Below are 15,899 nucleotides of genomic sequence, written 5' to 3'. Positions count from 1 at the left end.
TACTCTAGTGCTCTAAACATGAATCAGCATCATGTATGCGCACATATTTTATCACGTCTTCTTCAAATGAAATGTAACGTTATGCAAAGGACTCTGAACGTACTCGGTTACTAACGTAACCTCGGTTCCCTGAGATACGGAACGAGTACTGCGTATGGGGAAAGGTCTCCCTTTTTCCCCGCTGCTGAAGCCTTTTTCAATAACGCAGTGTAACTGCACCGTCATTGGTTCACTCATAGACAAGTTGTTGAACCAATGGCGGCGCGGCATAGCTGCGCGGCCTATGGCGACAAAGCGCGCGAATATTCCCGCCGAAATGGGCGGGGTATAGGGCTATATAAGCAGGCGTTTCGCCATAGGATTTCAGTGTCAATCGACTGAAGCGACGACCCTGAGCCGCAGCCTCGTGGCACGGCAAGTGACGCAGTACTCGTTCCGTATCACAGGGAACCGAGGTTACGTTAGTAACCGAGAACGTTCCCTTTCGATACTTCACTCGTACTGCGTATGGGGAACGAATTCAACCACGCCGTGCCACGGCTGGGAACGATATAGCTTGCATTTGGCCACCCAGAGGGGGGCAAAAAGGACAAGCGGAGGCAAAGCCTAACCGAACCCATGGTTACACTGAAGGAAGATACTTCCTATGGTGGCGTGAAGCGGGACCTGTTGGAAGCCGCTAATCACACCGACAGGACCCGAGCTTGTAAGGTCGGGACATCGAGGTGATAGAACCTGACAAAGGTGGACGGCGAAGACCAGCCGGCCGCCTCACAGATGTCTTGGATGGAAACTCCGTTGGACCAAGCCCACGAGGAAGCCATTCCTCTAGTGGAGTGGGCCCTGACTCCTATGGGGCAATTAGTGCCCAGTGAGGAGTAGCACAGGTTAATAGCATCCACTATCCAACGGGAAATGCGTTGTTTCGAGACCGGAGACCCTTTGGTGCGGCCGCCAAAACAAACAAAGAGCTGATCCGACAGTCTGAAAGACTGTGATCGGTCTATGTAGGTCCTCAATGCCCTGACTGGGCAGAGTAGCTGCAGCTCTGGTTCGTCCGCCGAGGGAGGAAGAGCAGAGAGCGAGATGACCTGAGCTCTAAACGGAGTTGAGAGCACTGTAGGGACGGAGCCAGGCCTCGGTTTCAGAACGACCTGAGAGTCACCAGTCCCGAATTCGACGCATGCAGGGTTCACAGAGAGGGCCTGCAAATCGCCACCACGCTTTACCGATGCTAGTGCTAGTAGCAGAGCGGTTTTTAGTGTTAGGGGCCTGAGGTCGGCTGAACCCATTGGTTCAAATGGGGCTCCTTTCAAGGCCCTGAGGACCAACGAGAGGTCCCAGGAGGGAATAGTGAGAGGGCGAGGAGGATTCAAACGCCTAGCACCTCTCAAAAAACGGATCACGAGCCCGTTTCGTCCCACCGATTGGCCAGCAATAGGAGCGTGGAACGCTGCAATGGCTGCTACGTAAACCTTAAGCGTGGAAGGGGAGCGCCCCATTTCCAAGCGTTCTTGGAGGAAAGACAGTATGGAAGATACGTCACTCTCCACAGGGTCTATGTTGCGTGTTGAACACCAATCAACAAAGACTGACCACTTCTGGTCGTAGAGGCGCCTCGTAGATGGGGCTCTAGCCTGAGAAATGGTATTTAGGACGTCCTCGGGGAGGCTAGTCGGCTCCCATCGAGGGACCAGAGGTGCAGAGCCCAGAGCTGCGGCTGTGGGTGCCAGATTGTTCTGTTTGCCTGAGAGAGGAGGTCCCGTCTCAGGGGAATCGGCCACGGGGCTCTTAGAGAGAGCCTGAATAGCTCTGAGGACCAAACCTGGTTCCTCCAGAGCGGGGCCACCAGAAGGACTCTGTGCTGGTCTTCTCTGATACGCCTGATGACCTGGGGGATCAGTGCGATCGGAGGGAAAGCATAAAGGAGCGTGCTGGGCCATGTGTGGGCCAGAGCATCTACTTCCTTCGAGAAAAATGTTGGGCAATGAGAGTTGTCTTCTGAGGCGAAGAGGTCTACCTCTGCCTTCCCGAAGAACTCCCAGATCGTGAGGACCACTTGGGGGTGGAGCATCCACTCGTCGGAGGGGATGTTGCTCCGTGACAACATGTCCGCACCCAGATTGTTCCTGCCAGGAACATGAGTCGCTCTGAGCGACTGAAGCCTCGGAAGAGCCCATTCCAGCAGTCGTTTCGCCAGAGCGCATAAGCGGCTGGACGAAAGACCGCCTTGGTGGTTCAGGTATGACACCACCGTCATACTGTCTGACCGAACTAGAACATGACGTCCCGTCAAGTAAGCCTGAAAGAACTGAAGGGCTTTCATCACTGCTAGCATCTCTAGACAGTTGATGTGTAGATGGCTTTCCTCGTGGCTCCACGAGCCGAAGGCCGGTCTGCCCTCGCACACAGCGCCCCAGCCCAAGTTGGAGGCGTCTGTTGAGAGCACCGTCCTCCGTGAGACCGCCTGTAAGGGGACTCCGCGTTGGAACCATACTGGATCCATCCAAGGTTTCAGGGCTAGAAGACAGGCCCGATTGACCTTGAGACATAGGCGGCCGTGCCGCCATGCGCTGGGAGGAACCCGGAACTTCAACCAGTACTGAAGAGGCCGCATCCGAAGAAGGCCTAGCTGCAGCACCGGGGAGGCGGAAGCCATCAGCCCTAGCAGCCTCTGGAAAAACTTCAGAGGGAGATAGGCTTTGTTCGTGACAGATGCCGTGAGCTGCTGAATTGCCAGGGCGCGCTCTGGCGAGACTACTGCCGTCATACGGACCGAGTCGAAAACTGCTCCCAGAAACGAAATTCGTTGAGTGGGGCATAGCGAGCTCTTGGCTAAGTTGACCCTGAGACCCAGGCATTGTAGATGGCTGAGGAGCACGGATCTGTGGCGTTCCAGCTCGTCTCGCGAACGGGCTAAGATGAGCCAGTCGTCGAGGTAATTCAGAACCCGGATTCCCATCTGTCTCAGAGGGGAAAGCGCCGCGTCCATGCACTTGGTGAAAGTGCGGGGAGCCAGAGACAGCCCGAAGGGCAGGACCGTATATTGGTATGCCACCCCTTCGTATGCGAATCTCAAGAATCGTCTGTGACGGGGGGCTATCTGGATGTGAAAATACGCATCCTTCAGGTCCAGCGAGCAGAACCAGTCCTCGGGGCAAATGTGCGCGAGGATCTGCTTCAGCGTCAGCATTTTGAACTTCCGTCTCATGAGGGAGTGATTCAAAAGCCTGAGGTCTAGGATGGGTCTGAGACCGCCATCCTTTTTGGGGACCAGAAAGTAGCGGCTGTAAAAGCCTGTCTCGCTCTCTGACGGAGGAACCATTTCCACAGCTCCTTTTTCCAGCAACGACATGACTTCGGCCCGGAGGACATGAGCGTCGTCCGGATTGACCGATGTTTGAAGCACCCCGGCGAAGCGGGGGGCCGTCGTGCAAACTGGAGCGAGTAGCCCTGGTTTACGATCCCCATGACCCATTCTGACACATCGGGGATGGCCTGCCAGGCCTCGGCCCGAGTGGCTAGGGGTTGAATAATGTTGGGTGACAGACCGCCGTTGAGAGGGTCGTACACCGCGAGGGGTGGAAGAGGAAATTTGCTCTTTTTGTGATGAGGTAAAAATTTGTCCGCCGTGAAAACGGCGTTTGGAGTGGGCGCAACAGGTGTGGGCCCAGCTGTCACTTGGAGTATGTTTCCCACGCCCGGAAATAAACGAGGCGGAGGGGAAATTACCCGTGGGAGCTTTTGGGGTGGTCCGGTCGTAACGGGACGGTCCCCCATCCTCTTCCTGTCCGACGAATCAGGACGACTTCGGAGGCACCGGGTCCAGCACAATCCTGGGCCGGGGTCCCTGGCGCCTCGGGAAGGGAGGGCGCTTCGCAGGGCGCGAGCGCTGGCGATGCTCCTGGGGCGGCGCTGCCTGTGTTGCAGGTGGGGCTGGTTTGTTCTGCTGAGCCGGCGCAGTCCTGGGGCGGCTAGACGCAGAAGCGGAGCTGGAGCGCTTAGGCAAGAAATGCCTCATAGCCTGAGACGATTTCTGCGCGGCAGTAAAGCGCTCAGTGAAGCCATCCACTGCAGGCCCGAAGAGACCAGAAGGCGAGACCGGGGCGTCTAAGAAGGCCGTCTTGTCTAGGTCTTTGATCTCCGTTAGGTTGAGCCACAGGTGGCGCTCCAACACGACCAGGCTGGCCATGGAACGACCGATGGCCTGGGCCGTAGCCTTCGTAGCTCGCAGGGCAAGATCCGTGGCGCTGCGGAGATCTTTGAAGGCTGGCGCGTCGATTCCAGACTCATCCAGAGAGCGGAGGAGTTTGGCCTGGAATGCTTGAAATATGGCCATGGTGTGGAGCGCAGAGGCAGCTTGGCCCGCCGAGGTGTAAGCCCGTCCAGCCAGAGTGAGGTGGTCCGACAGGGCTTGGAAGGAAGGGCCCTCTTCGTCTTCCAACCCACAGCCGCGGGAGGACAGAGGTGAGCAGCCACCGCTTCATCTAGGGGTGGCAAGCGCTCGTATCCCTTCTCCTCGGCGCCGTCGGCGGCGGTGAGGGCGGAGCGGTGCGTAGTGTGGAGGCGGGCAGAGTAAGGAGCGCGCCACGACTTCGTCAGCTCTTCGTGGACCTCAGGAAAGAAGGGCGCTGAACGCTGGCGAGGTGCTTGGCGGCGGCCTGGCAGAAACCATTCGTCCAGGCGGCTGCGAGACGGCTCCTCTGGAGGGGCCCACTCGAGGTCCAGCTCTTCAACGGCTCTAGACAGGATGCGGAAGAGCTCGGCATCCATGCCCTGGCCATGCTCGATGGGTTCCAAGGGAGGCGGTGGAGCGGGGTCTTCCGGCTCGCCAGCCCATCCTTCCGCTTCGGAAGCCGCAAGAGACATGGAGTCGTCTTGTTCGTCGTCTGTTCCCCCGAATGAGACGAGGTCACTCGCTTCTGCGGAGGGACGCTGCTCAGGGCGAGAGAACAGAACTGGAGAGAGTTCCCTGGGAGGAGAGGGCGAGGCACGCGGGGGCTGGGCCGGCGTGAGCTCGCTCAACTCCTGGCGCTGAGTCGCTCTACCCCCGCTGTCTTTTCCTCGCCGGACCGCGGGAGGAAGGAGACGGGAGGGCGCGAGCGGCGAGATCGCCCTCAGTGAAGAAGGCGACCCGCGAGCGCAGGGAAGCGAGACTCATACACTCGCAGTGCGGGCATGAGTCTCCAGCGAGCGCGCCGTCTGCGTGGGGCTTGCCCAGGCAAGCGACACACTCGCTGTGTCCATCGTCGTCGTGCAGGGGGGCCCTGCAAGTACCACATGAGTGGCGGGGCATCGTGAGACGCCGCTGCCGTGAAAACGGCAATTGGGTGGCTCTTTTAGAGCGGCGAGGGCCGCGGAAGCTCTTAAAGCGGTGAAAACCGCTGGACATCGCTCTTGTAGAGCGGCGTTTAAGCCGCGGATGAAGCTCTCAGGGCGGCGCGCCGGATGGCGGCAGGGGACGCACAGGAAGCGGCCGGAAGCGGGAAGCGGGAGGCGGCGGCTCGGCGACGGCGCTAGAAGCTGCAGTCCGCGAGGGCGCCGGGCGCTTTCTTCCACCGGCGAGTCCAGGCGAGTCCGCTGCGGGAGCCTCTTCAGACGGCGGCGAGAGCAGAAGGCGGCGAGCTTCTTCGGCTTCAGGCGGAGATCAGCGAAGAGAAGTAGATGTCGTCGCTGAAGGAGAAAACACTGAAATCCTATGGCGAAACGCCTGCTTATATAGCCCTATACCCCGCCCATTTCGGCGGGAATATTCGCGCGCTTTGTCGCCATAGGCCGCGCAGCTATGCCGCGCCGCCATTGGTTCAACAACTTGTCTATGAGTGAACCAATGACGGTGCAGTTACACTGCGTTATTGAAAAAGGCTTCAGCAGCGGGGAAAAAGGGAGACCTTTCCCCATACGCAGTACGAGTGAAGTATCGAAAGGGAACTGTACGTCTGATCACGACCGAGATGACACGATGGGTTATTCTGCTACACAGAAGACGAATTAAGTTAATAAATAGACTGAGTAAAAATGTAACTGCTTTATTGTTTCTGTGTTAAACTTGAGTGTGTCATTTGTTCAGAGAGTCTGTAGTGCTCTTAAATGTACTGAAAATCCTTAGACAGTTTAAATGTTCTTCTGCGTTTCTCCCTCGTTTTAGCAGTTTGTTGTAATATAGGGTTACATTTTTAAAATGCTTAAGGTGCCCTTTTTTCTTTTTCTTTTTTTTTTTTATCTCCATGGTCATATTTTAATATTCATGTGTCTGTAATGACTGTGTTGCAGGTCTGTGTTTTATTGGTTGTTGTCTCCCAACAGCATCATTTTGTGGGGCTTTGTAAACCTGTATTAATTCTAGTGTTGAATTTTTCTACAATATTCAATCATCATGACAGTAAAACAGGGCATTTTAGTCAATCTACTGCAGTATTTCCTCTCTCAATCAGTATAAAATGTGTTTAACGCCCGGTCATGCATAGGGGGAAAAAATACCGCCATATACCGTGAAACCGATATAATTTTGAAAAATAGTGATATAAAGTTTTGGTCATACCGCCCAGCACTATGTAGGCCTATGTAAAATACAGGACAAATTGCTTCCTCTATTCGTTTTAAATATGGCACAATCCCATATTTTATGGGACTGGAGGTAATATCAGCCAAAATATAATGGTTGTAAAAATTTGTCTAACTATGTAATAGTGAGTAGATTACCGTCCACAATATTGTGGTAACTCTTGCATGAAAGCTTGAAGTTTTTATCTTTCTAAAAAATTCAAGCTCTACTCCAAAGCTTATAGTGAGCTGCCTTTGCTGTCTACTGCCTACAGTATCAGAATTCTTTTCCATTTACATTAACATGATGCTAATATGACTAACACTGTAGGTCATTGGTTTTCAATCCTGGTCCTGGGGGCCCACCTCTCTGCATTTTGTATGTGTCCCTTATATAATACACACACTGTAAAACCCGACAAGATAAGGTAACTAAATCCATTTGAGGAAACCGATTGCCCTAAACCATTTAAACAGTTAGTTCTCCCAAAATTGAAATTTCTGTCATTAATTACTTACCCTCATGTCGTTCCAAACCAGTAAGTCCTTTGTTCATCTTTGGAACACAAATTAAGACCTTGAATGTGGTAATAATGTTGCTTTCTATGGGGGATTAAAAAGAAAAAACTCAGATTTCATCAAAAACATCTTAATTTGTGTTCCAAAGATGAACGAAGGTCTTATGGGTGTGGAACGACATCATCAATTACAGAAATTTAATGTTTGGGTGAAATAACCCTTTAAAGGTGTAATGTGTAAATTTTAACCTCATCTAGCGGTGAGGTTGCGAACTGCAACTAAGCTACAGTGAAGTTACGGTGGCCGTCTGGCCCGACACAAGACTAAGATGTCATTGTCTGAGACAGAAGAGAGTAGCCTGTGTGAAGCAATAAGGTTTCATCTCACTTGTAACAAAGAACGGTCTCTGCTTCTAATAAAGACTGCTACTACTACTACTTCTTGTGTATTCAACGTAGTGATGATGCAAGCTGCCTCTAAAAACAGGAATGACTTAGAACAACAACATAGTGACTAAACACGCTCTGTAGAGAACTACGGAACTACGTTTTTATAAACTTTCGACCCCCCCCCCCCCCCAAAATATTAACGTTTAAAGGTGCTAAAGAGGATGTTTTATATATTTTTGCAATATTACTTGTAACTGTCTTTAACTGTTAAAAGACTATTTATTAAGTGCACTGAAAGTAATAATATTAATATACATCATCTGTGCACGAGGTAGGGCCTTAAAAATATCAGCCAATCGTTTACGCGATCATCACGTAAACGATTGGCCCTCTGGCTTGTCAATCACTGCCGTGACGTTCCTTGTGAGAGACGAGCGCGGCTGCACGCTCCAGTAACTTTCCACAATCCACAGGCACCGCATGCAATGTTTTTGTCAGGAGACAGGAATAACAACTGCAGATTATGAGTTACCTGCGGTGAGTCCGACATAATGAATCCACTAACACGACACAGCGAATGCCTGTGGTAAATACTCATGTTCCAATACTCGTGCACGAGTTTTGGGAGGCGTTCCTTTGAAATGAGCTGTGAAGGAGGGGGGTTGTTCTTACGCATGCTCTCATTTAAAAAACTCAGTAACAGTCTTTGGATTCTCAGTCGATGAAAAAATCCTCTCTATCACCTTTAAGGACACAAAAGTGGATACAGGCAATTGAGACAGAACACAATGTGTCATATTACTCTGAGATCTATGCCCAATGGAGGGGAACGTAATCAGCGACAGGAAATATAATGTATAAAACTGACATTTGGATATTTGACTTATCAGTTATGACATTTTTACTGCACACGATAGCATACTGAGGTATACTGAGTGTCAGGATCCCACAATTTACCCATTCTTCCAGGTGATGCTTCACGTCTTATTGCCTATATCCACTTTTGTCTCCATAACAGTAGCTCATTCCACACATCATACGTCATTACGCCAGTTCTGTGTCATTGCACTTGTACAGTACTTTCCAGTTTCGGGTCTCAATCCGATCAAGTGTTCATATGTCCTCTCGATCAGATTAGAAAAGTTTTAAACCACCCCTTACAATCTGAATGAAATTTTAAATGGATTTGGCCAATTCATTCTAATTTACGTCGTTACACTTTTTTATTCCGACTGCAACTAATCCAATTATTGCAACTAATCTGATTTACAATCAGTTTATTAGGATTCTAAACGCAGCTACTGTGTCTACACTGCAAATCCAATACTTTTGATACTCAGTTCACTGTCGGGTACTTTGCGCTGTGCCGCATCCAGATTTGACTCATTTCACCATGCCGCTCATGTCCGGACTCGGAATAGACATGATATGATAGTTACAATCATGCATAACACAAATATTAAAAATGGTCAAATGTTCATTGATTACTTTTTATGTGAAATTAAATTCAAGTATATTAAACATTTATTTTGACTTTTGTCATGTTGGATTTTTTCTTTCCATTTAGCTTGTTGCAATGCATTCTGGGATCACATCCTTTGTGAAATATACATGTGATACTGGCTTTAAAATTTGAATTTTAAATGAAGTGTCTAGAAAATGGCACAATTATGCTGCTTAAATTAATCTATTTTATAAGTACATGTTATAAGTCTTACTGTGAATGACATCCATCTATATGTTTAATTTTTTAAGCGCTCATTCATTCAAGCTCGCATTCTTTTTTGAGTGCAGCTGCCACATCTCAAAATACAATCAACAACCGATGGATAGAAGCAAGTCCCTTCTTTTCTTTTTTTTTTCAGATAAAATATTCGGATATACTTCACGATATGAAAGAAAAAATTTGTTGGTACAACCATTTCGTTGTGACTTTGAACTTGCTCATAACATTTATGTTTGCAGGAGAGTATCATGCCAGCAGTGGAACGTTTTTTAGACTATATCTCTTGAAAAGGCATAGTGGGCTTGTGAACCATTCTGTATAATTTCGTAGGCAGCATTGTGTCCACAGTTGGTAATGTTCCTTTGCTCAACTGCCAGTAGGTGTTCCAAAAACAAGTTTCATCTGGGAATTTGCTGTAAGGTCCAGTCTTGTCACTTCTGAACCAAAAGGCAATGCCAACAAGAACACTGTTGGCACAGGCCATCCACAGAAGGTTGACACTGGCATATGCTGGCACCACAAAACCCACCATTGCACATGTCAAACACATCAACAGGTAGGGCGCCCAGTTCACAGCAAAACCTAGAGTAAGACTGACAAAGAAAGGAGGGGAACTTTCTTGAATTTCTGATTTTCCCCATTCCCCAAATTGACTATAAGGGAAGTCTTGATCAGGAACAAATATGCTTCTCAGTTCTGCCAATTTATTGGCTCTACTGAGCCAACCAATCAGTTTCTTAAAATAAAGCAGAAGTATGAGACCCACCGCAATAGATATCTGCATATTAAATTGAAACACTACGGTAGATCCGTGAACATGACACACTGTTACTCTCAACTTGTCTTTGTAAATCTCTGTAGGTTGTGTGTCTGTGTAGTGGTAGGTGTAGACGAATGCTGATGCCCACATAAGCACAACCATAATCCAGTAACTAACAACCCTGCTCCGAGAGCTACGGGTAATGTCAAGGTTTGGGTAGCTAGCGTAGTCAAATGCCCCAGCGATGAGTATGGGTAGAGGAAGCAGGGCGTAGACAGCCGATCCATGAGCCAGGATGAAGCACATTGAGGTAGAGGTGGGTAGATGTTCTTTGAAGAGCCATGCGCCGGAGACCGCACAGACCAACAGCACGTCTGCCGCGTACATAGAGACACTGCAGAGTCCCAGGAGTGACTTGAGAATGCTATGCCTCCAGAAAGACAAAACGAATGTGTTCAAACCTACTTTGGTGCACAGAATGAGCAGGTATTGCAGGGTCTCATCTTGGGGAAATTTCTCATTTATCCCCTTTGGCCAGATGACGGCCATCATAATCGCTGATGATGAGTGCAGATTAAACATTTGGTCTCAGTTCACCCTGAAAACACAAAATAATCAAATGATTGGTCAGAGCAAATAAAATGAATCCCCCATTGTCTAACAGTGAGACTAAACGTTTTGAATGTAAAATGCATCATATGCACCAATGTAAAATTAAGGTATAGACAGTGTGATTGTTAATTGCATCTTGCATACTTTGTTTGATAAGTGAGCAGACTCAGACATGGAGTAGTGTTTGTGGTGTGCTCCGAGTCTCAAGATAATTATATTGTTTAAAACGGGCAAAAAAAAAAAAAAAAAAAAACTTTTTTTTTTAATTTTTTTTTTTTTATTGCGGCATGTACATGGAAAAACGTCTGCAACAATACAAAATACAAATACATAGGAAAGAACATTGCAAATAAGCTTGCCTTGACACCACTTGTAGTGACTAGAAATCATCAGAGAAGGAAATAGAAATGGTGGACATTAAGACATAAATTTTGTTGTTGAAAAAAGATATCCATGCATTGCTCAGGGCAGAGCTGTAAACCGTTCTTGTGGACGTATTTGACAATATGAGAACTGAATCTTAAAGATGTCTATCATGATATGTTGCTATAAATTGTATCAAAATTAGTGACTGTTGCAAATCCATTCATTTTTTGTGCAGAAGTAGCACAAGCACTTGGAGACTGTCACAAATACAGTGGGGTATCAGTTTATTGTTAGGAATTTGTCGAGTCGCACCACGACACACCACATCCAATGTTGACTGCATGACTGAATAGAATGGGTTTATTGCTATCATTTTTTTTTTACCTAAAATACCACAAAAAAAAAGGTAAAAAAAAAAAGGTAAAGATACTTTTTGAGTGCGTCCATTCCAGTAACTTAATAAAAATGCACTCTAATAAATGTTAAAAACAACCCAAGTTGGGTTGAAAATGGACAAACTCAGCAATTGGGCTGTTTTGACCCAGTGATTGGGTTAAATATTTTCTCCCAACCTGCTGGGTAGTTTTAACTCAACTATTGTTTAAAAATGACCATATTGCTTGCTTAAAATGAAAGTATGTTGGAAATTAACATTTATTAATGTTTAATAAATGAACATTCATTATTAGTACATTTAATGAATAATATAATGAATAATAATAAAACAATAAACATTTATTACATTGATTATTAATGTTCACCTTTTGATTATTGATATTAACGTTAAAATTTTTAACCCAGCATTTTTTAGAGTACATGTGCATTTTCCAGCTGATTGCAGCATGTAAAGTATTTTATTGGCATCTCATAAGTTATGTTGTGAACACTTTATAATAACTTTATAATACAATAATATAAATCACTTTATAATATAAATCATACAATATAATATAAATCAACATTTTTTTAATAATATGAAGTGTTACCAATATGTTGGAAATAATCATGGGCCGCTGTTGTTTGAGGTAGTTAGGTTTCAATCTAAACTTTTTATATTAACATTAAATATTTTTGCTGCTTAACTTTGCAGCTAGTATTCCAGTGCCTATTTTGTGACATTAACATCTATGTATAGCTCAAGCAACATAAGTGTAAAGCAGATGTATTGATGTAAGTCTTTAAAAAAAGGAGTACTCCTACATAAATGTTAAACTAGCACCCTGCTGATGAGCACTAAGAAAATGCCTTATCTCTTGTCAAACCGGTCAAGCAGGATTTTGTGGTCTGCCACTTTAGTTCCATTCATTGCTAGTCACAAATATTAAACACAGGCACTTCTTTAAAAATACATATGTAAAGATGTTGTTTTAAGCAAAGTTTCTTTCCTCAAGTTTACCAACTAGATCTGTCCCAGTCATAGAAAGATGTTTACATGACAGCAGTATAATATAATAAAATCCAGTAAAATACCTTTTGAAAATGTTGTTGTCGTGCTACACATTCATGAGCTCCATCAGTAGCAAGAGAATCTGTAACTGATTCTTGTTGGGTGAGAAAATGAGATGTGCTTGTGTTCTGTCAGAGCCCGTTCTTTAAACCACTCCTATATACCTGTAAATACATTCTTTCCTTAGACAATAACTAGGCGGTGCTGACATTTGTGAACTCTAACCATGTGACCCTCTTTTTAGAACAAGATAATGTATTGCAAGTTATGCAAGTTTTTACAGCACTCATGTCTGGTTTTGCAACTCATATGAGGATTAACATTGTGGATTGTGAGGATTTATGCTTTTCTGAAATGCATGACAGCCAATATTTAGATAATTGCTTGTAAGATTGTGTAATTCAACTAACGCAGTTTGTAATGCAACTTGTCTTTGCGATTATGTCAAGTGTCCCTTCAGCTATGGGTGGGGACCAGAGCTCAAAGGATTCTTAGAAGGAGATATATCATATATCACATGTTTTTTAAAACAATGTTTAAAAATGGCTACCATGCTACTTTAGTACTATTCATGACACATATAGAGTTTCATAGATGGATCTATTGAATTTGAATAATACACCATCGAGAGTTACACCTTAAGTGTAGTTTCAAAGAAATTAGTAGTTCTCTGCAGTTTGGATGGAGAGAGTGAGTCTGCTTACCTGTGAATGTCCAGATCTCATTTGTTAGTAACTTTGTTACTGAACTTTCTTGTAGTGAAATTATTTTTCTATTTTACTGCGAAGTAGTGGAGCAGTGCTAACACTTCTGTGTGTGTGTGTGTGTGTGTGTGTTTAGGAGAGACAGAGTGGTAGAAAGCAAAGTTTTTCAATTTTATGTTATAGAGTACCTCAGAGATGATGTGTTTTTGTATGCAATACCCGAAGTGAGTTAGCATTTTAGGACTTCTGGTTCCATCGCCCTAAAGTCTATAGGTTTTTTAAATGGGTTTTTGCTAAATCGCTTGAAAGAAGGACTGTGGTTAACAAAGCCTCTAAATATTTTCACGGGTGTGTCTCTTCACCATGACAGAGAAGAGAGCGAGAATGCCCAGCTGATGTTATTGCCTATCCTGCCTTTTTCTTGAAACTGTAGTGTATATATATATATATATATATATATATATATATATATATATATATATATATATATATATATATATATTATAGTTGCAAGAAAAAGGCAGCACAGGCAATAACATCAGCTGGGCGTTCTCACTCTCTTCTCTGTCATGGTGAAGTGATATATAATATATGAAAAAATATTATAAATCTCTGCTCATGTGGCAAACTATATAGGGAGCCCTTACATGCTCATAAAGGGGACCTTTATGCAAAATTCACTTTTACATGGTGTTTGCACATACAAGTGTGCAGTGTGTACACAACCACCCTATAATATATATATATATATATATATATATATATATATATATATATATATATATATATATATATATATATATATATATATATATATATATATAGGGCTGTCGCGGTTAAGGAATTTCCCTTGCGGTATTTTTGAGTGGCTCAATAGCGCGATATGCGGTATTACCGCCATATATAGAGAGAGAGAGAGAGAGATCATATTCAATAACGAAACTAAATAGAGCATTGAAGTAAAGAGAATGTCAAAATAAGGGTCTACAAAACAGAACATAAACCTGACAATAAGATGGTAGAGCTATTGTATGTATAATAGTTAGTTCCGATCATCGAATCTGACTAAACAAGACTTTCTGCTGATATTTCACGAGTATAAGCAGAACTAACATTAGCCTACTCATCTCTGCGCGTTCTAGACGGGCTGTCAGTCAGTGTAGTTACATTGTTGTGACACAAGGTGGCGGCAAGGGACTGTTTTTGAGTCTTTAAACCGTTCATTCATCTGCACGTTCAAAAACGCAGATTCATTCAAAAAAGAGATGAAATGAAACAAGCTGTTGAAATCATTTTAACGTTGAGCGCCACTTCATACGGCTCAGCTGACCAGTAATGCTTCGATGCTAAGGCAGAGATTTCGCTATCCTTGGACACGACAACTTTTTTTCACGAATATATATCTCGGCCTGAAGGACAGACGCAGGTAATCGCACGCGCTCAGTCGGTCTCTCTCACATTCACTGTCTGTTTAGGCTTGTTTAGTGCAAATCTACGGAGCCTCTGTACAAATCACCATGGTACACATTATGCTATCATTATTACCTTATTTAATATTTAGTACACGTGTATGAAGTGTAAAACGAGAAGGACATAGCCTTTCAAAAAATAGAAAACATGCAAATATCGCGGTTGCTGCGGTTTTTGCAGTGTTCTGCGGTTGGCTCGTAAAAAGCGCGGTATTACGAAATTGCAGTTATGCCGACAGCCCTATATATATATATATTTTTTAATCCCCATAAAACCTCAACTGTCCCATAGAACTGTAATGTGTGTCACCACCACAGGCAGAAGGCCGGAGAACAGGTTTCCAAATAACACAAAAGGTTTAATAATAACTCAAAATGTAGGTAAGGCACATCCAAAACATAACAGTGACTGGACAAAGAACAGACAGAAACTGAGGGTATATAAACACAGCAAACAGATGAGTTATCAAGACTAATAAACAATAGTGATGTGTCGTTCTTGAACGATTCGTTCATTTTGAATGAATCTTTAATGTGACTCGGGAAGAACGAGTCGTCTCGGGGGGTAATTCGTTCAGTCGCGCATGTGCAATATTCTACAGTTTCTGTACTGCTAGTAGTAGTTCACCTGATGATTCAATTGATTAGTTCATTTCATGAGTCTTTCGGGTTTTGAGTCGTTCCTTAATCACGTGACAGACCCATACGCTACCAATGCATTCTGAGCCGGAAAGAGAATTGATTAGTTCTTTTTATGAGTCTTTAGGGTTTTTGAGTCCTTACTTAATCACGTGAAAGACCCATACGCTATGCTGTGTGACCCAAGCACATTATATTTATTAGTAAATAACGTTAACTATCCAGTTTTGTTTGAGTTTGTGTTACAACTGTTAAAGCTGAAGTTATCATAACCTTGATGTCTTAAACTAACATTAATAATTCAAATTCAAAATGTTATTTGCTTTTAATTTATGTCATTATGTCCTTTTTGAGCAATCTTCTTATACATATATTAGACTAATATGTCAAGTCTGACTAGGAAAAGCAATTATTATAACAGCAAACTCAAAATTGGAGTAAAAATGAACAAACTAGGCTATAAATACTTTGTATTGTAGGCTTGGATTATTATATTATTATATATGTTTATTTACAGATAGACAGTCAAAAAGATAAATTAATCAATACTTTATGTATAACAGGGCTTTATTTATTTATAATAACACACCACAGATAACACACAACATCCTCAAGAAACAGTAACAAAAACAGTGACAGAAATAGCGTATGGGTCTGTCGCGTGTTTAAGGAACGACTCAAAACCCGAAAGACTCATAAAAAGAACTAATCAATTCTCTTTCCGG

General features: G+C 44.6%; 2 protein-coding genes across 2 annotated transcripts in view; one reads left to right on the top strand and one right to left on the bottom strand.

Moving 5' to 3' along the window:
• The window catches only part of ppih (peptidylprolyl isomerase H (cyclophilin H)), a 40,702-nt gene that overhangs the window by 5,395 nt on the left and 19,408 nt on the right, over positions 1 to 15,899 (top strand). The window lies entirely within an intron of this gene.
• si:dkeyp-100a1.6 (probable G-protein coupled receptor 160) lies at positions 7,677 to 12,493 on the bottom strand. The gene is made up of 2 exons (XM_067394014.1): positions 12,386 to 12,493; positions 7,677 to 10,535 (listed from the first exon to the last, which is right to left on the bottom strand). Exon 2 carries the CDS (start codon positions 10,517 to 10,519, stop codon positions 9,452 to 9,454), a length of 1,068 nt encoding a protein of 355 aa, XP_067250115.1. The 5' UTR covers positions 10,520 to 10,535; positions 12,386 to 12,493; the 3' UTR covers positions 7,677 to 9,451.

Source organism: Chanodichthys erythropterus, chromosome 9 (assembly GCF_024489055.1).
Source record: "Chanodichthys erythropterus isolate Z2021 chromosome 9, ASM2448905v1, whole genome shotgun sequence".
NCBI classification, from domain to species: domain Eukaryota; kingdom Metazoa; phylum Chordata; class Actinopteri; order Cypriniformes; family Xenocyprididae; genus Chanodichthys; species Chanodichthys erythropterus.
This window is presented reverse-complemented; position numbering and strand designations above follow the sequence as displayed.

What these genes read in the sequence shown, in the direction of transcription:
- si:dkeyp-100a1.6 (XM_067394014.1), bottom strand. Translation starts at nt 10,519, where the DNA reads ATGTTTAATCTGCACTCATCATCAGCGATTATGATGGCCGTCATCTGG.